Source organism: Strix uralensis, chromosome 1 (genome assembly GCF_047716275.1).
Source record: "Strix uralensis isolate ZFMK-TIS-50842 chromosome 1, bStrUra1, whole genome shotgun sequence".
NCBI lineage: Eukaryota > Metazoa > Chordata > Aves > Strigiformes > Strigidae > Strix > Strix uralensis.
The window spans coordinates 83492003-83517710 of NC_133972.1; the positions used below are offsets into that span (position 1 = coordinate 83492003).

General features: G+C 36.2%; 1 protein-coding gene across 8 annotated transcripts in view; it reads right to left on the reverse strand.

The window, feature by feature from the left end:
• Positions 1-2024: 2024 nt before the first annotated feature.
• RELCH (RAB11 binding and LisH domain, coiled-coil and HEAT repeat containing) overlaps positions 2025-25708 on the reverse strand; it is an 83237-nt gene continuing 59553 nt past the window's right edge. For 4 of the 8 annotated variants that reach the window (XM_074873614.1, XM_074873594.1, XM_074873637.1 and 1 more), the window contains 9 exons: positions 24777-24883; positions 24034-24133; positions 19823-19905; positions 18830-18893; positions 17236-17374; positions 16177-16293; positions 15036-15124; positions 10284-10354; positions 2025-3848 (listed from right to left, as the gene is read on the reverse strand). In XM_074873614.1, coding sequence (XP_074729715.1) covers positions 3728-3848; positions 10284-10354; positions 15036-15124; positions 16177-16293; positions 17236-17374; positions 18830-18893; positions 19823-19905; positions 24034-24133; positions 24777-24883 — 891 coding nt within the window. In that variant the 3' untranslated portion in view covers positions 2025-3727. Of the gene's footprint in view, positions 3849-10283; positions 10355-15035; positions 15125-16176; positions 16294-17235; positions 17375-18829; positions 18894-19078; positions 19162-19822; positions 19906-24033; positions 24134-24776; positions 24884-25708 lie in introns of those variants that run through there. The other 4 variants (XM_074873621.1, XM_074873604.1, XR_012629518.1 and 1 more) reach the window with 3 other exon arrangements.

Below are 25708 nucleotides of genomic sequence, written 5' to 3' on the forward strand. Positions count from 1 at the left end.
CATTTACATCTGATGCAAGAAATTGTGATTCTACCTCAGATCCATACCATGCCAATCAACTTGGTATATCAGCATATTAATGATTTTCTACCCCATGAAGCTTTACTGGTACTTTGGAGTTAAATGTCAACATCAGTAAGTTTCACATGGGAAATGACTTACAGTATTTTGAATGCATGATGCTCACCTTTCGAAACAGCACCAAAATGTAGAGCCACTTGCTCCTGGAACAGAAAAATGCCATTAACACTGTCACAACACAGAAGACAGAAATATTCCACACTTCTGCTTTTTCTGCACCATTTGAATCATCTTATCATCCACATGTAGCAATGAATTCCCACAATGTATTACAAAATCTCCTTGTTCTTCACAACATATCTTTTTAATGGATAATTTTTATCTTTCAGTCTTAACATTTTAATTTGTAAACATCAGCTTCCTCATTTTCTCTAGCCACTAATCCATTCACAAACTTTTAGTTGTCCTAACCAGAATATACTTTTACACACAGCAATAGAAACATTTTTTCTTTTCTTGGTGGGAAAGGGGAGTGGAAGAGACTGACAGAAGAATGTGCAGCTTTTCATAAAGATCTCCCTTTATTCACCTTGGTGAGAAGGAAAATAATAATTTGCCTCATTTACAGTTTTAGAAAACAATTTATTGCAGAACAAACAGCCTTACATTTAGTCTACAGAAAACGTATTTAGATCGTGAACAATCATTTGGGCAGCCAGGTACCTTCAGCCCACTGATCGTATTTGCTTAAGAGCATGAGTCGATCCTTTAAAAAAAGATACTAAGATTCTGAAATTACACTAGGGGCAGCATGAGACCTTCAACATATCCCCTATTTAAAGCCAACAAGTTGGAGAAGTTCAAACAGAGATAATAAAGCCAACTTTTTTGGGTTTGTTTTTATCTTTTTTAACAGAATCCTTATTTTGGAAAAATCATAAGCAATTGAAAATAACCCTTTGGGAATTAATTGCTTTGCATGCTGGATATCCAACTGTCTTATTTTAATAATGTATTTTCTCCCAAAAGGTTTACTTGTTTTGTGTAACAACAGAAGGAAAAAAGTTAATTTAACATATTTTGGTTATTCTTTTCTTTAAGGATTTCTCACTTTTTTTTCCACTCCTGAATGATACAGTGCCATAGCTAGGAGGAAAAAGAAAGAAAACCCACATAGAACAGCTTCTTGCCGTCTTCTTGAAAATTTGCCAACATTTGGTAAACTCATAAATACTTAAACTCCTGCAAGCAACACATACTAACAGTGACCTGAAATCTAGGAGACAAAACTCCTGAAGACAACCCACGTAAGGCTTGTTGCCTACACAGATGTTTTTTCCCCTCAGTAGTTACCATGACAGGGAGCTGGTATTCCTGGCATTCTCACTCAAATTCCTCTTGGGATCAACCATGTAAAGTAAAATACTGACCAGCAAAAGCTAAACTTTGTGAGGGGCTACACAGACTGGACCTAGCTGGGCAAAGATGCTACATTTATACTAACAAATGAGACTCTCATCCCACAATCATCTGAAGTTAAATTGCTGTCACAGTTTTTTGGCTTGTGGCAATTAGCAGGTTTCCAAACACTGGTTGAAGTTCAGTGTGGGCTAGGAGCCACTCTCACAGGCAGCCTGCAGGCAGCTGCCCTGCTTTGGCAAGTAGGAGTTTAACCATAAAGAACTCATTTTGGTCTCACGACTACAGAGCTATCTCTGGCACTGCAATACTGGAACAGATACAGGGAAAAAAAAAAAATAAAAAAAAAAAAGTGTGACACAGGAGAGGAGACCCTGCATGAAAATCGCAATAAAGTCACATGACTAGAAGTCAGAGTGAAAGAGACACACCGAGATGGGAAATTTAGCAAGTTCAGTCCACCATCTGTTATGTAAAAAAAACCAGTTAAGGCTAAAGGATTTCTGTGCATTAGATCTCTCTCCTGTAATGGCTGTTTTGATATGATAATCTTTTTCGGAGAAGACTAGAAGTAACAAGACAAGGCAGGTATACAAAACTTTTTATTGACAACAGAACAATAGAGAGGAACGTCACCACTTCCCATTCCTCAGGAATGTCTCCATTTCACAGTCAGTCTGCTAAAAGTATACTTTCATGGCAACAAGCAACAGGAAGGCATGGAGCTGTCTGTAATCTCAAGAAAAATGTTTCATCAGTGCAGTGTAAAGGGACCGACAGCGTGCAAGTGTGCAGCAGGCCCTGTCACAACACAAACATGGCAGGCAACAGTATATGCAGAGCCAACAGGCACAGACACGAAGCAGTTAGAAGTCTGAAATGATCTCCATTAGTTCCATCTAAGGGCAATACCTGAAGTGCTCCTCCATCCGTATTCTGTTTGAGAAGTGAATGCTTTCTTCCCTCACTCCTTTTGCTTCCCCTGTCCTCGAAGATGCTAATACTTCTAACTGAATGGTACCGTGTCAGAGAAGGCTTGAGCTTTTTTGTTTTGCCACCTCATACCAGTTCATGCATGCACTTGAGTTTACTTTCAGAAGCTTACATTGACATAAAGAAGGGGGGGGGGGGGGGGGGGGAAAGGGGAAGGAAAAAAAAAAAAAAAAGAGTGCTGCATAAGAATAAAAGGATTTGGTAGTTAATGCTTCCTTGCTAACAAAAATATTTGGTAGTTGTTGAAGATACTCCTTGTAATGTCATTTTTATAAAGTACGTATGCAGTCTACTTAACATTGTAAAGAAACTGCACGTCAAACTCTCTTAACATAATTTTAAATACTTTGAAATTAAGCTTGAACTGAGATTCAATCTAAACAACAAAATATCTTATTTTTAGCTTTCACAGTACACAGAACTGCACACTGAGTGTAAGATGAAAGCACTTTCTCCTGTGTAAGTTTCCTCTGCCTACAGAACTGTACTGGGACCCCTGTGCCAATATATCTATTAACATTTATTAATTTATCATATTTTTCCTTTACTTAGTGGATGTGTAGACTGGTTGTTAAAGTGCTTTAAAACAAAACAAAAACCCCAACAAAAGAACACATCCCTCAAAAAAACACAACAGATGTGAGAATTTTATCTGAAGGACTTTGTACAGCATTTACAATGTCAGCATAAAGCATCTGGAACATGAGCATTCCCTGCAGACTGATGCAGTGCAAGCAGTCTCATACATTAGATACTGCAATTCCTCTAGATTCAAGATGCACTATACTTACAAAAACAACCCTAGAAGCACAGACAAATGCTGGTGGCTCTTCCTCTTCTTTTTAGAAACATAATAAAAAAATCTGCATTACTCTTTCATAATTTAAATACATAAGTAATCTCCACTTTTATTACTTCATGACAATGACTTCAAATTTACATTATTTTAAGTACCGTCATAATAGCTCCATGTATAATACAGATATTTGCTGATATCCTGTCAGAAAATAAAAAAAACCTTCCACTATATAAAAAAAAACTATGCTGGAGAGACAAGAACACAGAACAGGGACTTGGTACAGACTATGATTTCAGTTTTGTATCAACCACAGTTAACCCAAAATTAACAGATACACAGCGATATTCAAAAGCAGTGCAAATATCTTTGGAGGTTAGAATAAAATTATACTACAAGAACGTAAGACAGAAGAAATTAAAAGGCAAGTACTTCAAGTACAGGAACCAGTCTCTGTGAGGTCCATCTTAGTGTTAGCTGGGAGTTCCTTTTCCCATCTTACTTCTTCCTCTGAAACACATTAGCCAACATCGCACCCGATGTAGTCAGCTGGCCCATTTTGTTCAAAAACTTGGTCTTTGTATCTTCACTCACAAGGCTTGCTGCAATTGACATTGAGCTAGGAAAGTAAAAAATTTAGTGACTATAACGAAAAAAGAACACTGCACTGTTATTTAATAAGCAACTGAACTGTCTTTGGATTTTAGAAGTTTCAACATCACAAAAGGCCACAGTCCATCAAGAATTGAAAAAACATCACCACTAAGCCCAAATATACACTGTTAAATTACCATGTCCTCAAAGTCCTAGTAAATATTGTAAGATATTTTTGTGCATACTACTTTTTACTATCTTTGGAAGTCACATTAGCATTTGTTAGCTATTTGGCAATTGCTCCAGTGATGCATACTGTGAAAGATTGGTGAGATTACCTTCTCACCAGAAATGCCAATCCTTATGTTTATTTAGTATAACAGCAACAGTACTAGTTCAGACCAAGGATCTATCTAGCCCAAATATCCTGCCTGCAACAGCGATCATTGGCAGACGTGTAGGGAAGAGTAAAAGCAAGGTAAGCACAAACCAGTGACCTCTCTCCTTATTTTTCAACTCTTATTTTCCAACTATTTCCACCAGAGCAGAGTTTAAAATTGGTGTGGTCTGTCAATCTAGTAACTCCCGATGGATCTTTATTTTACATACTTCTTCAGCCTTCCCTTGACCTCTCTGTAAATTTCTTGTAAACCCCACCCTGGAGCAGTGAGTCCTACTAGGTCTACTCCTCACTGGGTGAAGAGCTTTCTCCTTCTCGTTGTTGTGAACACCACTCCTGCTACCTTCACTTGAGTGCTCCTACTTCATATGGAGTAGAGAAGACAATGGAGAGTCCACAGTTTTTCCCATAAACTAGACTAGAAGGAGCAATCCAATTAATGCTGAACCGACAAGATGCTACAGCTTTGAACAACACATTAAGAAATTATCCCCATGCTGCAAAATAAACTGGTTTTTCTTCTTTTTTATTAATTTACAACGTATCACTGAGCTCAACTTCAGATATACATAACTGTTCAGGAGTAATCTGTCTCAAGACATAGTCCAACAAGGCAAATGTATGACAACAGGAATATTAATAAATATTCCATACTTCCTATATTTGTATTTAAAATGGCAAACATCTTTTTAAACATCAAACAGGGCCAACTTTACAAAACACTTCCAGTGAAATATTCCCATGTGAGCTCAGTGTGGACTCTGCATTTCAAAATTAGACAGATCATAAGAACTGTCTTACTGGCACAGACCAGCTTCCAAGAACTGACTTTTCAGTCTGCAAGATTATAAAAAGTTGGTAGACAATTTCGTATCAAGGCAGGTCAAGTTGAAGTTAACTCCAAATTGCTTCAACAGAATTTAAATTATTTCTTCAAAACATAGCAGGAATGCATTCAGTATTTTTTACCATTTCATACCACAAAGGCGGGCACTTGGCAGTAATGAATTCTGGTTCTTTTTAAAGAAAGTTTTGAAAAAACAAAAGGGAAGCTTCTCACTAAGGCTGTGCTGTGGCTTTACAGACAGCTTAACTGCATTACAACTACATCCCCTCAAATGCATCCCCCATCCCTTCTACTTCTTAAGCTGTCTTCTCACTCTATTCTGCCTTTTCACAGCGCTTAATGGACCTAGACCCTTGAAGGGGCCTCAGGTATGTCTCACATAGCATACCTAAGAGTATCACAAAACATACTCTTATGTAATTTGTTCAGTACATCTCCTGTTACTGGAACAGGTTATTCAAATCAATTGCCTCTCTTTAAATCTTACAATTACTTGGTATTTTCTGAAAGCTCTGCAAAGGTACTCATTAACTAATATTTAGTGTTTAAGCATCATTTTATTGAAAGTATGATGTCTGAATTTTTAGTAAAGTTTAAAATTTTGAAAATTGTTCTCAGGTTATATCTCTTTTTTAGACAACATCTGATTAAAACTGACATTATTTTAAAAATAATAATAATATTTTTATTCTATTTAGCAGTCAGTGATGACATATAGCTGTTTTGAAATTATGTATAATATTTTAAAGTGAAATATTTCTTTCACAAAGCCAGACATCTTTGGCTTGATTAAACATCTCCAATCAACTAAGGAATCGCATATTTCCAGTTGATAAAACTTAGCAGGTAAGTTACTACTACTGTAAGACGGCTTTCTTGTGCAATTTCCCTTGATTTGATGATAAAGCAAGGGCACATAAATTATGTAAATAACAGTTTATACTTGCAAACAGCTGGCTAACAGCAAGAAGTTATTCCAGCCTATGATGTATCCTAGAGTTGTGTGTAACTAGGGAAAATTATTTGGGAAATACAGTACATTCCAAGCATTAGCAACATTAATAAAATGAAATTGCTCACTTCAGAAAAGAAGGCCTAGGAACTGGTGACAAACATGTAGTTTTAAGAAAACTGTGCTGTCATTATTCTAATGATCCTGAATAAGCTTGAGGAAAACCAGGAAATGTTCAATTGACTTTCAAAACATTTTGGGGGGATAGCAGGCATCTGATGTTAAAAATAAAGAACTGGAGTGTCTAGAAGTTCATGTTTTCTAATATTATGTTACTGTAAATAGAAAGATAATCCACAACACTTGACATACTTAAAAGTTTAAATATGCCTCAAAAGTACTTCCATTACTATTCAAATTGAACATTTAAACATAATAGTAAAAACAATATGAAATCAAATAATTTCAGTCTCATGTCTGTAAAAAATAATCAGAGAGCCCAACAAGGCAATAACATATCTTGTTTGAAACAAGCAGTCCTATAGAAAAGTCCTTGCATTTACTCATTATTTAAAAAACAAAAGAGAAACCAACCCACAAACAAAAATAATGTGCAAGCATCAAATGTGTCTAGATGATTTACATGCTGCACAGAATTCTGCATGTTTTATGGGGAAGCTTTAGGACAAAACAAACATTCATGCTGAACATTTTATAAAAAACAGTTTGTAGCGTAAGTTGTTACCCAAGATTGAAATACCTTGTTAATTGCTAAAGAAAATGTTTAACAAAAGTGGCTATCCAATATTTAAAAGACAAAGTCTAATCTTTTTTCTGTGACCGCATATTATTTGACCAACCTTTTCTAACAGTAAGGGGCAAAGATACGATAACCAACAGCATCTTATGACTGTTTTTGCATCCAGTTTAATTTTTGTGCATGCATCATCATGTTGTGAACAAAAAGCAGTAATTTATCTCCTAGTTGTATTTATATTCTTTGTCAAATATATATTTAACACTGAAATTAGGAACCGAAATTGGCAAGGGTTTAGCAAGAAAAGGGAGGTATTAATGTGTATGAAAAAGGTAATTTCTTCAGTGGTAAAATATCTCGTGTTAATTTTTTGCAATCATAGCCTGATTTTGTATAACAAAGGGGAAGGCTAATTAAAGAATGAAGCAACACACTGTGAAGACTTACCCTTTTTAAGTCTTAATTTTCAGCAGCTGCATTCCAAAAGAAAATACACTGGACATTTTATCACGTTTGGATTTATTTGTTTCTGCAATGGCTTAATAGGACTAACTGTGATTTCAAAATATTTTCATAAGAGGTATTTTAAGTAATACAGACCTCTTCCAGTTAGGTTACCATGTCTACGCTGATACAAGCTAAAGCAAGGTAAGTCTATACCCTACATGAAATAAAAGTTGACCACTCAAACTGTAGCCATGCAGAAAACAGCTTTGATGAACTAAGTATGTTAAAACATTTGAGAGGCAAAATTACACATTTTTAAAAGAAAAAAAAAAATTTAAATCCTGTCCAGCTGAAGAGCGCCACTTGAGAATTGGGAAGAGCTCAGCCAAGGAATTTTGTTTCACAACATAGGTTTCACAGTTCAGTTAATACATGTAAGATAATAAAAGGTTAATGGTGTTCTTTAAAGAGACCAGTTTGATATTGTTTACATTTGCTGCATTCTGGAAGAGGAAAAAAATTATTTCGGAACACATTTGCCTGAGAAGGAATCAATTTCATATTTTCTAATGATTTCTCCTAAAAGGCTGTCAAGAAGGTGCTCAAGAAGTGATAAATTACTTCAAAAAAAGTTTATCAGACATAAAAGTCTTATCTTACACATTTAGATACATACACTACTTTCATTTTTTTCTTTACATACTCAAAGTCTGAAGTGGTGGCTTTTTTTATTGCACAAAGAATTAAAATGAAAAAAGAATAAAAGAATATTAGTTAGTCTGTAGATTAAAAAAAAAAAAAAAGAGTCCCTAAAACCCAGGCAGGGGAAATATTTGCAAAGTAATAGATGCCCATGTATGCAACTGATTCTAATTAATCAAGTTGTTAGTCAAAACATTAAGTCACTGCTTATGTGGAGGGATGTCCTCACATAGGTTGGCTGGTGAGAGTCTACAGCAATTGCTTAACATCAGATCTGCAAAGAGTCTGGCTATTAATTCTGCCTTATCACAATTACCTATTGGGTATCTACTGCACTAGGTACATAGTACAGGGAAGACCTTGATAAAACTAATGCTTACTTGCAAAAAGTAGGATGGGTCTAATGGGGCAACTAGCAAGTTTCTATCTTGCCAAGAATCATTATAGGTAGGTTGTTTTCTGAGGAAATAGCTGGCTTAATTGCCAAACTTTAATACAGCTGAAGGCAAGCTAAGCATTCACCATTCTTTAAAGATAAGCAAATACACAGATGCTGAAGAACCTAAATGATACAGGAAGGGGATGGGCATTCAGAGTAGGGCTACTGGGGGACACAGAGGTATGCATGCCACAAAGCTCTATTTAAGAAAAGGCAGAAAGGATAAGGGCAAAAGTACAAAGCTTGAGGAAGTAACATAGTGAAGCTCAGGGAAAAAACAGCATGAGCGAACACATTTTTTTGGTTCTTGATCGACTGGCTATTTATGTTGCAAGCAAGGAATATGCTTGTGGAATGATTAAGTCAAATAAACCTGCTCTTATTTTGTGAATAACTAATATGTCAAAGAAACAGTTATTTCATCATGAAAATAGCCACTCAACTGGAATACACTTAGTCAGTACAGTTCCTACTTCATAATATTGCTACATGAACAGGGAAGAGGAAAAAAGGTGACCGATGGTGCATTCTTCAGATCTTCAAAGTTTTGTATTTCTTCTCCCTTAGACAGGGCTTCTATATGACTAGACAGAACGAATTACCTTATTAGAACAGATACACTATGGATTGTGATTTGTTGAGGAACCAGGACATTCTTAGTCTTAAAATATTTCACTTCCAAAGTCTGAAGTTCATTTCTAGTATGCCTTTAAGAGTTGACCTGATGGTAATGTCTCAAATGGATTCCTTTCTTACTACACTCTGTTCATTATCAACTATACCAATAAACAGGCTACTTACCCCTAGTAAAGCCTGAGATATTTTATTTGGTGCATGAGAGACTGACTCTTTTTCCACACCATATCTCTTCTGTTTAATTCTTGTACACCTTTCCTATTTCAGTTGTTCTCAAACTACCAGTTGCTTCCAGGACTTTGGCTGAGCTCTTTCAAGAAGTAAATTCTATCAATTTGTTACAGATATGGAAGCATGACATAAACAAGTTTCAGTTAATTGTCTTGATTACCATGGCAAGCTATCAGGACTGCGGACAGATTCTCTTTTTCAGATACCTATTGTTTCTTCTCCAACTTTTCCTGGCAACACTGCTAAGGATTTATTAAGTCATATAATAATCCATGAAAAGTTATCTGCTGGTATGCCATTCCAGGCGACAAGCAAGCAAAAGAACACAAACACCTCATCATAACGATGCTTAGCTTTCCAAATCTGTGGGTCTGTTAGCTTCTTTTGTTATCAGGAGAGACATACACACACGAGATACCATCTCTACCACATGAGGCGAATTGATGCACATACACCATGTGTCTGATGCCTCACTGGAGAGCTGGGTTTACTGTGCGTTTCTAGAATGGGTGTTTTACTGAAGTGCAACATAGGTGGCATTTACCCAAAGTCAACATATTTACTAAGCAGCATATTCACACAGGTAGGTCAGTTTATACACTGGAGAAACTGTTCTTGTGTGCATTAGTCACGCTCAAGCAAGGACAGCAGCCTGGAGCAGGTCATTACCACAACCAGAAGCCTGCAGGCCACCCCCATGAAAGAGGGTTTCAAGGTGCGTGTCACATGTGTTGGTTTAAGCACTTAGGCCAAGCACTCCCCGCTTTCCTTCTCAGATTCAGGACAGAAATTCAATTACTGCTTTAAATGGATAAAAAATTAAGAACAAAGTAACACGGGAAAACAAGAACATAATTGCTGTGATACAAATAAATAAGTGTTGTCCTGTGTTTTACAACCACAAACTGAATTAAAGTTCCTAAAATCTGCTTTCAAATACAGAGTATGTCAGTGCGGGATTTCTGGTCACAAGCCTTGGACACCATTATGGAATACACTCTTCAGAACATTACTCTGGAGGCACAGAAAAAGAGAAGTGGAAGTCTTACCCCTGCGGTTCTTGGACGGTCTTATTTTCCACTTTCTGTTCACACTCTTTTATCATGGAGCTTAAAATAACCTAAGACACATAAGGAAGAGATATACATGACATTTTTTTTAGGTTAACAATTCATAGGAAATCTACTCCACAAACAACATTAGCAGAACTGTTTAAAAAGTTTCTCTGTTGTTTTTCAAGGGCATTTACATTCCAGCTATCTTATAGTGCCTTGTGACTAGAAACAACAAAACCATTCAAAATACTTTAAGGCAGAAAATGCTTTTGAAATAGTTACAGAAGTTCAAGACTTCCTCCTGCTTCCCCTAGCTTTTTAAAATAGAGCTAAAGTAAACCCACTTCTGTGACACACCGCCTTATTTTTTTTCAAACAATATTTTTATTTATTAGCAATTAACTTCGACATACATTCATCTTCCCTCTCTTTTCCTTTAGAGAGTTTTCAAGTACCTTTTAAAATTTGTATCTTTACCAACATTATTCATGAAAGAAAAAGCAAGAAAAGAAGAAAAAGTGTGATGACATCCTGAGACGTTATGGAAAGGAAGCGCTTAAAGCAAACTTGCTATCATTTCACTGTTGTCTTCCAGGATTTCTGTGAATCAAGGCTTTTTTTTCTTTACTTAAGCAGTTGCACTGTTAAAGGTTTCTGCAGAATATTTAAGACTAAAAACACCCCCACACTGACATTTTACATTTCTCCAGCATACTAAAAATAAAGGAAAGTTTCCCAATAGCAGGCTTTGAAAGAAATCATACAATTCATTGGACAGATATATAACTCCCTGCCCTGCCTGCAACAGTAGTGTTTTAACACATTAAGGCAAAAGCATTTGAAACACTTAGGCAAAACAGCTGCAATGCAGAGTATGAAACTATAAACATATATATACATACACGTACCCACTGCATAAATGGAAACTTTCTCTGCTCACAGCTCAGGAGAAACTAAATCTCAAAGCTACAAGCAGTTCAAATTAGTAGTATCTTACCAAAATCTGCATATATACAATAAAGGAAAAAAAACTAATTTCAATATCTAAAATACAGATCAGTCACTACTGTTTACTACCAAGTGATAACTATTTTAAAATGTATTTATATACATAAAAAAGCTGGTTTCTGTCAAATCCCTACTAGACAGCTGCACTAAATGAAACCATTTATTACACTGATAAAATGTGGCCCAGTCTGTAGATCTGTGCCACTGTTCACTCTATTTCTCAAAAAGTATTACTTCAACACTTGAAACAGTTTGGGTAGCAGGTGTTATATACTCTTGGAATGTTTCAGAAAGCAGCACGCAAACCTGCATATGAGTAACAGCACTACAACTCTTACTGCTAAATTTGCTGTCCTTCATTTGCATAAAATATAATGCAAGTAAACTCAAGAGTACAGAGGCACAAGAGAAATGCATTCTGAATTTGAGTGAAAAAGCAAGCTTTTCTTTCTGTAACAAAACTGAAATTTCTAAGCACAGCGGCCATAATTTTTGTTATGTAGCATTTCTACCTGTGCACTGAGGCACTTCTACTGCTTTGTACATCTATCTGAATCCAGATGCTCCAAATATCAACAATATGAAGTCTTTATCAAGGCGGAGAATAATTCAGCAAGGACCCAGATTCATTTGAATACTGGCATGGAGCCCCCAGCCATTGTACAGCTCCTTCCAGTAACGCTGCATAATTCTTGAAGTGGAACAATTCTTCCCTCTTCCCCACATCAATTTGTCTTAAAGTTCAGGGTGAAACAGAGCTAAGGTATAAATATAGTATCCATATGGCAATTTTACATGATGATATTGCACATACTGCTTACATTTATTCCTTTGGGTTCTCTTTTTTTGGTCATAGACTGACTATGAAATCATTTAGACCTCCTTTAAGAGAAATATTTTAGAGATGTAACTCTAAATACAGAGACATTTAAGAGACATAACATGTGCTTAAGTATTATAAACAATACTGCAGATGGACTAAATATTTTTATCAAGTACTTATATCTCACTATCATGCAACTCAAAATCCAATTATTTTGAAAAGAAATAGAAGGCAAGTGGAGAAGGGGGAAGAAGGGACTCAACATGAAATTAGAGAACTGGCAAAGTATCTGAAATGTCTGCACAAGGTGAAATGTTTATTTTAAAGATGAGAGGGTCTGGCTTAAATGCCAAACTTGCACTTTTCTTTATAAGAATTAAAGGAAAGCAAATATGAGGGATAACTGGTAAATGCTGCCTGACAGGATCATAAGTCAATTCCACAAACATTACATTTCCAAGATCAGCATAAACTCTGTACTGATGTTAGAGCCACAAGAGCTAAGGCTCTGTGAATGAGAAAATGTGTTTTTGAATCATGAATAACACCACTGTGACCAAAACAATGAGAAAAGGGTTAATTCTGTTTGTGCAAATAAACAGTAAATCACATTTACTTCAGAAAACATAATATTAAGACAGAAGGCTTGAAAGACAGACATTAGAACTAAATGGGCTTCAGGTGTCTATCACGGTGCCTACAAATATCCTGTTGTAGCACGGAGCTGATTAAGCACCAGATTTCCATTTCTACAGAAAAAGTTGTAGTGAGTTTTCTAACCCACTGGAGCAGGAGTAGATATTTTTAAATTTATCTTTCTCTCTGGATAAAAAATAAAGCATTTGGCATCATGTTTGAAGCCAATTAATCACAGTGATGTAGACTGTGGTAAAGGCAGATTGAGAGCTGTCTTTATTTATTTATAATCCTATTTAAGCCCTCAGTTCCTTCTCTGGCCACAAGACTCAAACTCAATCAAATAAGCTCTTTTGTTCTAATTCAGGGCATCTTTTGAACTGACTATGCCTTAAACCTTAGAAGTTGCACTACTATAGGAAAATTAAACTAAATCCAACTTTTGCCTACTACAACTTTGAGATATATTCTTAGACTTCCCAAAACACAATACATCTCCCAGCAATCTCTGAATACAGAGTATCATTGCCAGATCTCCTTCAATGCTGCCTGTCGTAAAGAAGTGTAATTCTGTTGCCTCTGACTGATGCTCAGGTCACTACTGTCCTTCCTGACTCAGCTCTCTGGAGTCAGATTCGTTCCTTTTAGGTCTGAAAGTTCCTCAAACTAATTCACCTCCAGTTCCACATATGGTAAATTACATAAACCAATATAATAATATACAGAAAATAGAAGAACAAGACTATAGCCCATTAGACTGAAAATATAACTGGGAGAAGGGACTTTGTTACAAAATGTAAGAAGTTAGAACTTCTAGAGAATATAGTCATCTCAATTGAGTCACTTTCACAAACATAAGGAAAAGTAATTACTTTTCTTAAGTACAACGTAATCCATGAAAATGCAGTGTCAACCTTCAAAAACCAGAAAGATGTTCCTTTGTACATTTTGATTAAATCTCTTCCTCTATCACTTGAAATGTCCATACTGTCAAGACTTGCTCAACATGCAACTAAACTACATCTCTCGTTTTCAGCTACTGACTTAATGTCTACATGTTTTAATCTCTGTTAGCGTTCATCCTTTTCAAGTATTTACAAAAAACTGCATAGACATATGTCCAAGACTTTCAAGTTTCTCAAGTCAGCTTCTCCTGCTAACTCTTCTCTTTTGCAACTTTCTGTAAGCTCCTTCTACCGGAGATCTTGTTAGCTCCCACGTTGTCCTGTCTGCTTATTACAATCTGCTTTTTACAATTCACAGAACGGTTGAGACCGGCAGAGACTTCTAGAGGTGTCTGGTCCAATCCCCTGCTCAAAAAGGGCCATCTGGAGCCAGTTGCCCAGGACTGCGTCCAGATAGCTTTTGAGTATGTCCAAGGGTGGAGACTCCACAACCTCTGTGGGCAACCTCTGCCAGTGCTCAGTCACCCTCACAGTGAAGAAGTGTTTCCTGATGTTCAGAGAGAACCTCCCGTGTTTCAGTTTGTGCCCATTGCCTCTGGTCCCGTCAATGGGCACCACTGAGAAGAGCCTGGCTCCCTCCCTTCAGGTATTTATATACACTGATAAGATCCCTCCCAAGCCTTCTTTTCTCCAAGCTGAACAGTCCCAGCTCTCTGACACTCCTCCTATAAGAGATGCTCCAGTCCCTTCATGGCCCTTCGCTAGGCTCTCTCCAGTACATGCTTTTGTCATGGGGAGCCCAGAACCGGACACTGTGCTCCAGATATGAAGTGCATCCCACGTATTTCAGGACTATACTTTCCTCACCCTTGCCTATCATTTTTCTCCTGCATTCCACCAAATTTCATCTGCATTCAAGGCCAGGTTGGACAGGGCTTTGAGCAACCTGGTCTAGTGGAAGGTGTCCCTGCCCATGGCAGGGGGGTTGGAACTAGATGATCTTTAAGGTCCCTTCCAATGCAAACCATTCTATGATTCTGTGACACTGTGGTCACTGGTTTTAGTGTATCCTTGTTTTGACGAAAAAACAGATGGTAAAAACATTTTCTTTTTTCTTCAGTCTACAAAGATCTGTGTTTCTACATGCATTTCTGACAAGTTTATTTCTCTGCAGAAGTCCTCGGCTTAGAAGTATCTTTTAAAAGACTTTTCTGTTTTTTAAATCATGTGACCTACTCCTTATTAGAAAACCCCTCAATGCTACATTTTCCTATCACTTAATAGTAACTTTCCTTAACTTTTGATTTTAAATACCATTACATTTCAGCTTTTGCTGCCACCTGCATCTCATACTCAGTAAATATCACTGCTCACCTCATGCTCCGGTGAGAGATGTTCCATGTCAGTTCGTAAACACTTAAGTCCTGGTAAAAAGTGATTGACCATTAAATCCTCTGAAATAACTAAAAAACAAGTTGTTAAGGTATTATAAGGATTGTCTTCTGATATTATACAATTTTGTTTGCTGTCTTCTTATAATGTTATTCTACTGAACACAGGGACTAGAAAACCCAAGAAAATAGAAGAGCATTTGGCAAAAAAAGAAAAAACATCTTAATTTAACAATTAACAATACATTTCATATATCTGAACTGTTCTTTTCATATTTTTTCTTAATTTACTGGTTAAGATCAAGGGCTTTTTGTAGTTGGGTGTGGGTTTTTTTGGTTTTGGGGGTTTATTTATTTATTTATTTATTTATTTTTTAATGTATCTATCAGTTCCACTGTGTTGGGTCTGGCTGAGATGGAGTTAATTTTCCCCACAGCAGCCCTCATAGTGCTGTGCTTGGTGCTGGTAGCTAGAAAGGTGTTGATAACACACCAGTGTTTTGGCTACTGCTGAGCAGTGCTCACACAGCATCAAGGCTCTCTCTCCAACATTCCCCCCTCATCCAGTAGACTGGGGATGGGCAAAATCTTGGGAGGGGACATAGCCAGGACAGCTGACCCAAAGAGACCAAAGGGATACTCCATACCATATTGTGTCTGCTCAGCAATAAAAGCTAAGGGAAAGGAGGAGGGGGGGGCATTAATTATTATGACGTTTGTCTTCCGGAGCAACCGCTACACATACTGAAGCCCTGCTTCCCAGAAAGTGGCTGGACATTGCCTGCTGATGGGAAAATAGAGAATAAATCTTTTGTTTTCCTTTGCTTCTGCTCACAGTCTTTGCTTTATTAAACTGCCTTTATCTTGACCCACGAGGTTTTTTTTCCATCTTATTTTCTCCCTCTCCCATCCTGCTGAGAAGGGGAGTGACAGAACAGCTTGGTGGGCACCTGGTGTCCAGCCAAGGTCAACCCACCACATCCACCTTCTGAAAAAACCTCTTTATACTGAGCAGACCATGTTTTATAACACACATTCAAAGATAAACTTAGTTACCTCTCAAGCATTAATCTTCTCCCCGCACCAGAGAATTAACAGCTAAACTTCCCCTAAAAAAAGGATACAACAACAGGAAAGAGCACTGTAGGCTTCAAACAGGTGGGTAGCGATATCTAGCCTCTTCGAATCCACAGACTGCTGGTTGTTCACCAAGGCTAACTTGTGCAAGTGTGGAATAACAACTGTAAAAGTAAATAGTGGAATAAGTATTTGAAACTGCTTTCCGTAGACTTGCTTAGCATTAAACAGTTGCTAAGTGGTAATTGCAGGCATCTGAAGGATCACACATCAGTGTGGAATAAGAACTGCAAATAACGGCTTTTGATGGGACTGCCCTTGCGGATTTAACTGATCCCACTCAAACTTGAAATAAAACTGTGGTAACACCACCTAAAATAAAAAGGTACCTCACAGTACCTTTGAAATAATAGCTGGTTACAGAAAACATTTTGCAACATTATTACTCTCCTGCTGCTAAAGCTGTCTAAAATATGCTTGTATTTTATAAATACATCTGATAAGCTAGTGACAAAACATATGCATGTTATGAGAAATCTTCACTGACTATTAAGGAAACCTAATAAGTTTAGGCTGCTAAACTCCACACCTGCAGCTGGGAGGCATGATAGCTCCTCATGTTTTGTTTACATGTATCTATAAGACAGAAGAGCAAAGTCAATTGTTAGACTATGTGCTTTACATTTCAGGGCCATAAAAAAAGCTGTTTTGTTAATCCGGGATAAACTTACATTTAAGATGCGTGGAATACTTGAAATTTATAGGCCAGCAGGGAATGAAGCAATGGGGGAGGGTGAGGAGAGGAAGGCATTTTACATGACAAGTAATTAAAAAAAAGATAACTCAAATTTGCTCTGCAGCGAAGTGACCAGTCCCCTCTGGCTCTGAAATCATTCATCACCATGTGCTGGTGTTCTATATACACAATGTTAGGTAGAGTAAAAATCATATTAGCAAAGTCTTAAATACTGGGAGATATTAAATTCTGAAAACAGGAGTTTTCATCAAACTTTTTGTAAAGACAAAAAAAAAATCAATATAACAAGCATACTATTAGCTTTGGGAAAGAAATAGGAAGACTGCATCTTCCCACTGATGCAACTTACATTCATCTCTAAATCTGGGCTCAGCATTAGGTCCAACTCTTCCAAATGTTTTTATGATTTCTGTATGTAGAGAATGTTGGTCTTGATATTGAGGGTCCTCCAGGAAAGATGCCAGCTGCATTTTTACTCTTTCCAGAAGCTTAAATATTCCCAGAGAAATAAAAATTACACAAAAGAATGAAGATGCTAGAAACTGTTACGGTCAGTTCGGAGCATGTCTATAGTCTTCCATATTTCAGATGATAAACCTTGGATCTTCTGTTAATTTACAATTGTTGTCTGACAGATGTTCCAAACTCTTTGATGCAGCTATACCTTTTAAAGACTGTTAACAGTGTTTTAATCTCATCTATCTTTAACTATAACAGGTGGTTCCATATAGCTGGTCTTTCCTCCTGAGGTTTCCTCAGTTTTGATACTCCCATTTTCTACCTGCTATTTAAATTTCCCTCTTACTATTAATATTTTTGGAGTTTTCCTGTTTAATTAGATCTGAATTCATGTTATTTTTTTTGGTAATATATCTCAATTAGTATGCTGAAAAATTTTCTGCTGAAGACAGATGCAAAAGTAAACATCAATGAAATTAAAAAGATTTCAACTACCTACTAGAAAACCTGAAAATACAAATATATCTAAGACAACATAAGTATTTAATTAGCATTCAAAGTTGTAAAAATAAAATTTTCTGATACAGTTTGGAAGGCGGTACCACCTCTGTACTCTAAGGCAATGGATACAGTAATTTTTGTGTGGTAACAAAACAGTATTCTTCCCAAACTGATTATAGGCATGCATTCCAAGCTACAAAATTGTAACTTATCCATCTTCCAAGTACTTGTGAGTCATCACTAACTTCTTACTCACATTTCCTCAAACACATTCTTTTAGAATATGTTGAAATTACAGGAAGAATGCAAGCTCTGCAAAAAGTTGTGAGGACTTGAAGAAATCTGATTGTACAGTTACTGTATAAAACAAAATACAGTATTTCTACAGTTTACAGCAGAATCCTGGGTGTCTTTTTCAGAATTCTGATCTATTACCAAAGTTTCATCATTTAAAAAACAAGGAGGAATGGCATATCTATATTATCCTCAAGGATTATTTCAGTTATGACACTATAATGTCTTTTAATGCCATCTTGGACACCATGGGCTAAACCAGCAGATACAACAGGAACTACAAGAGACTTGTGCCCTTATAAAGTAGTTTGAAGCCAAGAAGGATATCCTAAAGCATCTAAAATGGCACAATATACTTATGTGGAGGTAACTGAATCCCACCACGACTTTTTGGTTAGCATCTTAAAGTAAAGCTAATTTTATTTGGAAATAATGGACTTTGATTTCTCAACTGTACTGGAGAATGCTTTAAAAAACATTTTGAGCATAGGATTTCCCATCTTCTAGGACAGGCCTCCCCCTCTACGTACCTGTTTTTCTTTGTTTTGCAAAACTGGAAAGCATTTTGGAAGAGGATATAACAAAGGAAAAATAATTTCTAAACTGGGTTTTTTTTCCTCTGGATTTATTACAAAAAATCACCCTCTTCTTATGATACGAAAACAACAGCCTGGCAACAAGTGTCTTACCTCTCTCTGAGTAACAGTTTCCATGATGGTTCCAAAAGCAGGAATTGTTGCAATCCTTACTGAACTACAACAGAAAAAACAAGAGTCTTTAAGACGTATTAAAAATTAAGAATAAAATTAATTAAATATAAAGGAAACTTTAAAAATTAGTACTTTATGTTACATTAGTTTCTAGCAATGACAAAACAAAAAAAGCAGACCAGGAAAAAGACAGACAGGATTAACTCAAGGTCTCAATCTGAAACTCACAATTCAGGATCACTGGACAAGGTAACAAGGGCCGGAGCAACCCGCTTGTCAACTAAGGCTTCACTCATGCCTCGAAGAGTCAGCTGTAAACCAGTCAACATGCAATAAAAAACGGTTTGGTAAACTTAAAGAACTGGGTTAGCTGTGACTGAGGATGGGCAGGCAGACTCTTGGGGTTTTTCTTGGTTTAGTCACCCACACAAGACATTAAAACGATTAAGACAGTATTCATGCTCTAGCATTTATTAGTAACAACCTGTTAGTGAGATTAGCAAAGCATCCCTCCTCAGCTTGAAAGAAATATCACATCATGTCCAGGAAATGAAGTACTATGGTTGTCTTTCAGAATTTACATACAGTCAAAACTATTTTGCATTTCAGTAATGTATATGATACTTAATTTTGCAGTAGTAAAGCTGATAGCAATACAGAACACATTAATATACAGCTTTCTGCCAGAAATGATGTAAGCAAATTTCAAAACTGAGAACGTGATTAAATATAAAAAAACATAAAAATGAAATTACATTTAAGTTTTCTATTTACAGTTTATTCAGCAATTTTATCTAGTATATTCTAGCTGTTGCAGCAAACCTTTTTATTTACAAATAAGCAATTTAAAAGTTATATTTGTTTAAAAGTAACTCAATTTTTGTTCCGCTAGAATAAGAGACAGAACTGATGGTTATTTCTTCCTAAGTATTAAGAGGGATGCTAGGTATATAAGACAGTCAGGAAACTTACATTTCAGGGTCACTGGAGAGAGTAATGAGAGCAGGAACAACTCTCTGAGCTACCAGAGTTTCATGTACCCCCTTCACCAACAGCTGAACGGTCGGAGCAGGGGGGTATCACAGGTGATGCACGGAAAGAGCGAGCACAGTATCATGGGAAGAAGAACGGCACAACCAAGAGAGAGAAAGAAAAAACACAAAAAGCAAACCAAAATTAGAAGCTAAGCAAATACTGCTACACTAGTGCTTCATATATGCAACGGCATGAAGAAAGCTGAAGTGGTCTGGCAATCAGCACAAACCTGACAAATTCAACAATATGATGATGTTTTCCTTATTTTCAGCTATTTTAAAACTTGAACTCTCTACTGTTTAGCAAGTAATTATGTATTATAATTCAAATATTAATAAAATTATGTATTATAATTATACATATAATGATGTATAATTAAATACTAAAACAATGCCAATTTGAGTTTAACAGTTTAATCTAAATGCTGTTCCTAACTCAGTGGAACGGTATTTATTACATAGCTGTCACATGCAAAATAGATGTCTCCAGCTAGGCCAAACCCCTTGTAGTTTTCCCACACCGAAAGATACATTTCAGACCTTTTACAATGTGACAAACAGCACCTTCCCAGATGCCACTAAGCTTTCCTCAAAGTCATTCAAGCCTATTTTAGATCTAACCACCATCCAAGCAGCATGTATGTGAAACTCCTCAAGTTTCCCTTGGTGGTCTATGCAGGTAGAAAATGGAGAATCCTTGGATTATCCATGAAATGTATTTCACCAAGCCTTTTTGCAAACTAAGGAAGAGATATATTGTTGCAATACATTCCAGCTGTCAAAACCTGAGATTGCAGTGAAATTTATTACCCATAAATATGTGGAAATTGTTTGAATTCAGATATTCCCAAGTGATTTTTTTTTTTACATTACTTATGTAGCTATACATAAACATACATTTGCTGCATATATAGCAGATGCCTTTTAAATATTTTCTACATATGAAAACCTACTAATTTTAAAAAATGACAGGTTCCAAACTTCCTCCATATTCAGCAAAACAGGTTTTTTCTGTCAGCATTAATAAAAAAGGGAAATCCTTGATATTTCCATTTTGTATCTCATGTAAGTAAGTCTGCATATATTTGCTGGTTTTAGGAGATAAACATAAAAAGCTTAGCAGTAGTTTCTATGAGAAATTTGAAATGTGTTTTTAAAATTTAGCTATATTCTAGTTACTCAAATTACATCATGGACACAAATTGAATTCTATGGTTTCCCCCCCAGCAGTGTAACAAGAGAACACGTAAGATCCACAGGCCATGGGGAAACCAGTAGCTATCAGTATATCATGCAGTACTAAAAAGCAGGCAACATTTACACCCTCTAACTAGAGAAAGTTTTACATTCTGCTATTTGTTTGAGCACTCCTGCTTTACCAACTCTGAATTTAAAACAAAGTAAATCGTGAAAAATTAGAAGGAACCTGACTTTCCAGAAGCCTTCTATACAAAACAATGATTTTTATTAAGCAATATTTCTGTATGCATGTGTGTGCCTGCATGAACATATTGTGGCTTTACAGATAATAAGTGGAGAAGGAAGAATGGGGAGAGAATTGTTAAGCTGTGTAAGAATATATGCCTTACTGCTGCAAAGCACCTGTAGGGGAAAAGCTGCAAATTCCTATACAGGTTATTCAGAAAGTATTAGGAATGTCAATTCAGCTACTGCATTTTAACATTAATACATTTCACCATTATTTATAGTGTCAACAACTTAAAGTGCTGATGTGTTGAGCTTATGGTCTACTCTTCAAACAGCTGCTAAGGACATAGCTCACTGTTTGACTATGATGATCTTACTCTCATATACAGATTTAACAATTTTCCAACTAATTAAAATAGAAAATGCTTACTATTTTAAATTTTGAACAAACAGGGACTTCAGTTTTCTTTATCCTTCTAATCTTAATTTGAGAAAAGTCTTGAGGTAATATAGTGCTTTAAAAAAAAATGCTTGGGATTTGTATAATTAGCAAACAATTTAGAATGATCTCAGCTGTGTGGGCTGCCACACTTCTAATTATGGCAAAGCATGGTAAACAGAATTATCTTACAGAAAATAAAACATGCTTTATAATTCAAGTGTCGTTCTGAAGATAAGTGTTCCTAGCCTTGAACCTAAACAGACAAACAAAGCTTATAACTCAACTATGTGCTTCATGTTCAAACCAGCAGCGATCAAATCCGTTTGCATCAACATACAAATAGGAGGCTACTGACTGAAAACATTAACACAGAAACAACAAACAGTTGGATGGGCAAAGCCATGTAGCAGTATGTAAGGTTACAGTGAGACACACAACGCAAATTTTTATCCTGTTTTGATTTCTCTAGATTAATGTGTGATCATTAGTTATGCATACTACACCTTAAAAATGGTAGCACAAAGCTTCCTGCCCCCAAAGGAAAGAAGAGGTAGAATGGCTCCAAATCACTTCAGAGTCCTTCCAATCCTTAACAGACTGTAAAGGTTTGGTAACGCAACCTGGCAGGGCCAAATCACAGCAGTCTCTGTGCTGCTCAGAATCTTTACAGTCCTTATATAGCTGTTCTGTACTGACATGCTCTTTATCCTATTATGTAATTGCTGGACTTTGCCATTCAGCAGCCTCTGAGATGTCAGAAATTCCTTGAATGAAGGAATCTTCCCAAATTTACATACTGTCATGTACAAATATGCATGCTATGGCTATCAAGGAAATGGCAACATGATACTATTTTCAGGGGAGAACAGTGTCATCAACAAAGTTGCCTATGCTTTAGTAAAAATTGAAGTATACTAGGAAACAAGCAGTCAAATAGCGTGCAGGACTGCCAGAAAATAATCAACATGCAGTTGAATTTGAAAAGAAACTGCAACCAAGACAACAGCCTGTTGCAGCTGAGGTCTTTCAATAATAAGCTGAGGCTTATTTAAAAAAAAGCTTTATTATTACAAATATAAAATTAAGCAGTGTTCTTGTTTGATTAAAAAAGCCCCAAAACCTCAAAAATATTTTAAGGGTGACCAAAAACTGCCAGGAAGAAAAGAAAAAAAAAAAAAAGACAAGATTGGATGTTTTCAACTGAAGTCTTGGGATACGTCTTAAAGTGGTGGTTTAGTGCTGTAGCTGCAATGACTTGCAGAGTTGCAGTAAAGAACACTAATGATTATGGCAAGTGCTCTTTTATCAGACTTGAGATTTGTTTTTGCAAATGGATACAAGGTGGCAGGTTCAGCTAGGGGTACACAGCAAAGCTATCTAAATGAGTCAAACATGGCAGAAACAACAAAAAAAGAGAAATGGACTGTGATAGTGCGATTAGAAATATGTCTTTCTAACATGCAAAAAGAAAAGTAATCTCTTTGTTCAGCAAGTGGAGTATGTCCCAGAGTTTTTGTATATGCCTTTTTAAATTAATGCTCGATGAAACAAAGGCATGATGTAGAAACAAAAGCAAACTTATTAGTTAAATGTAGCAGTCTTTATCCTGAACAAATTTATACATCTTCAGGGAAAGATGAAGCTGTCACTACGTGTCAAGTACAGTAATTGTAAATTAATTTTTACAAAAAACCCCCATAATTGGATAAATGTAGGTTTTTACCACCATCTTTGGTGCCAATGAAAACTAGTTTGAATTACAAAGCAAGTGCATTGTACAAGTATGCACAAAAAGTATTGAAAACCAGTTAACTTGTGAATTAGGCTACTGAGGATTTGTTGAATAGCAAAAGCAATATTAAAAGTCAGAGAGATGCTTGTTTATGTTTATCTACAGACCTAAGCAAACACATTTGATAATTTATTTAATTCTGGTTTGAACACAGTTCAGCAATGAAATGCATTGCCATAATCCGCCAATGTTTTTCAGCATGCAATAATCAGAATGCAACAATCATATCAGCAGCAGATCACAGAACACATATGCAGTTACTACAGAAATATCTTGCAAGTAGCAAACGACAAATTGCTTGAAGATGTGCTGTTGAACAGAGAACAGATACAGAAACAACTGCACAACAACTTCCTGCTCCATCACACAGTACACAACTTATGTAAGCCGTTTATAATTTTTAAGAATGCCGCAACATTATCTGAAACACTGTTTTTAAAAATATGCGCTAGTTTTAAAAAGGTGTAACAGTTTGGAAAACACTTACCTCAAACATTCTAGCAGCTGTACATCGAACAAGAGCAGAAGTATGGACAACTCCATACCATAAGACAGTTAATAGCAGCTCATGATAAGCTGGGTTTGCACTAAAAGAAAACAGTTGGGCAATCAAAAAAACAACCCAACCAAAAAAAAAAACCCCACATCAACCCAAAACCTCCCAAACCCTGAGTTTGTTCTTTGCCTACAAAATGTAGTCTCAAGAATCCATTGCTCAACAAATCTAAAACTCTGACATTTATCTTTTCTGAAGGATACATAACTTCCATCTCATTCTGAAGGACATGCAACATGTTGCTATCTAGAAAACAGGTTGCATTTTGAAGTTCATTTAAAAAAAAAATACCCACAACTTCAAGGATATAATTTTCAGTTTTTGACAGTGTCATAATTATGACACTGAAATGAATGCAAATACATATGTAGAACACATCATAATAGTATGGAAAATACAAAATGAATTTCCGTTTTATCTTCAATGACTGATTTTCGCAGGGGTTTTTTGTTTGGTTTTTGGTGTTTCCTTTTTACACTTCAGAATTTTTTTACCACTACATTTTTATTCTAGAGATTAAAAGTTTAAATTTTGTGAAACACCAAGGAAGAAAGCAAGTATACCCTTTATTTACCTGAAGCATCACAGTTATTAATATTAGAGCCAGATTAGCAGCTTTTAATAAAAACTTCTAATGTATTTAGACCTAGTCAACTCCAAGGTATATTCTTTACCCCAGTTCCACAAAGGAAGCTTTCAGGCTATCAAGAGGAGCATGGGATAGTGAAAGCATGGTCATTACATCTTCTAAGAATCCAACTAACAGCTTGCGGTCTTCTTCCTGAAAGAGCATACAATGTCAAATGTAGTAGAAGTATTGCTGCAGTTGTGATGAGCTACAGCTAAGAAAGAGACAAACTATGAACGAGAGCAAATTTAGCCTTTAACAATCTTCTTACAAACTTCAAAAATGTGGTTTAAGAACAAGAACCTTTCACAGCAAACACAAGAAGAGGCGGTATTTCATCAACAAAGCACACACTTGTGCATAAATTACCCAAACAGTTTTACTGAAGAAAATTTTAAGAGGAGTACTTCAGCACTTTCATGGTTCTTGACAGTTTGTGATTGCTCACAGTCCACCATACATTTGTGAGATGAAGTATTTATTTTCTCCTGTAAGCTACATATATGCCAGTCCATAACTGCTGGTTACTGGAGAATTAGGTAGTATTAATTATGGAGTGTTTATTTTAGTACTAGGTAACACTAAAATTTTAAGACTCCAACTGTGCCCAACATGGCAATTTACCTGCTTATGCAGTTCAGGAAATTTGGCAAAATTATGTTTGCAGGGGTCACAGTTGAATGGCCTGGAACCCATTTATGGAATAACATTAATATTTTCGATAAAGGCACATGGCAGCTGTCAATGTCTGAGAGTTAGCAGTGGTGAAGGTCCAGATGTCATTTTAACATTTACTGAATTCAGGTTTTAACACTGATGACTATCATCTAAATGTAGTAGACAACCTAACTAGAAAACTTTGCCTTTAAATATGTTAACAGCTGCATGTTTCTCTACTTACCTTCAAAGCATAAGGGGTTTTGGGTACAATACATTTTATGTATTATTACACATTTAAGAAAGAAACAGAAAAACAAA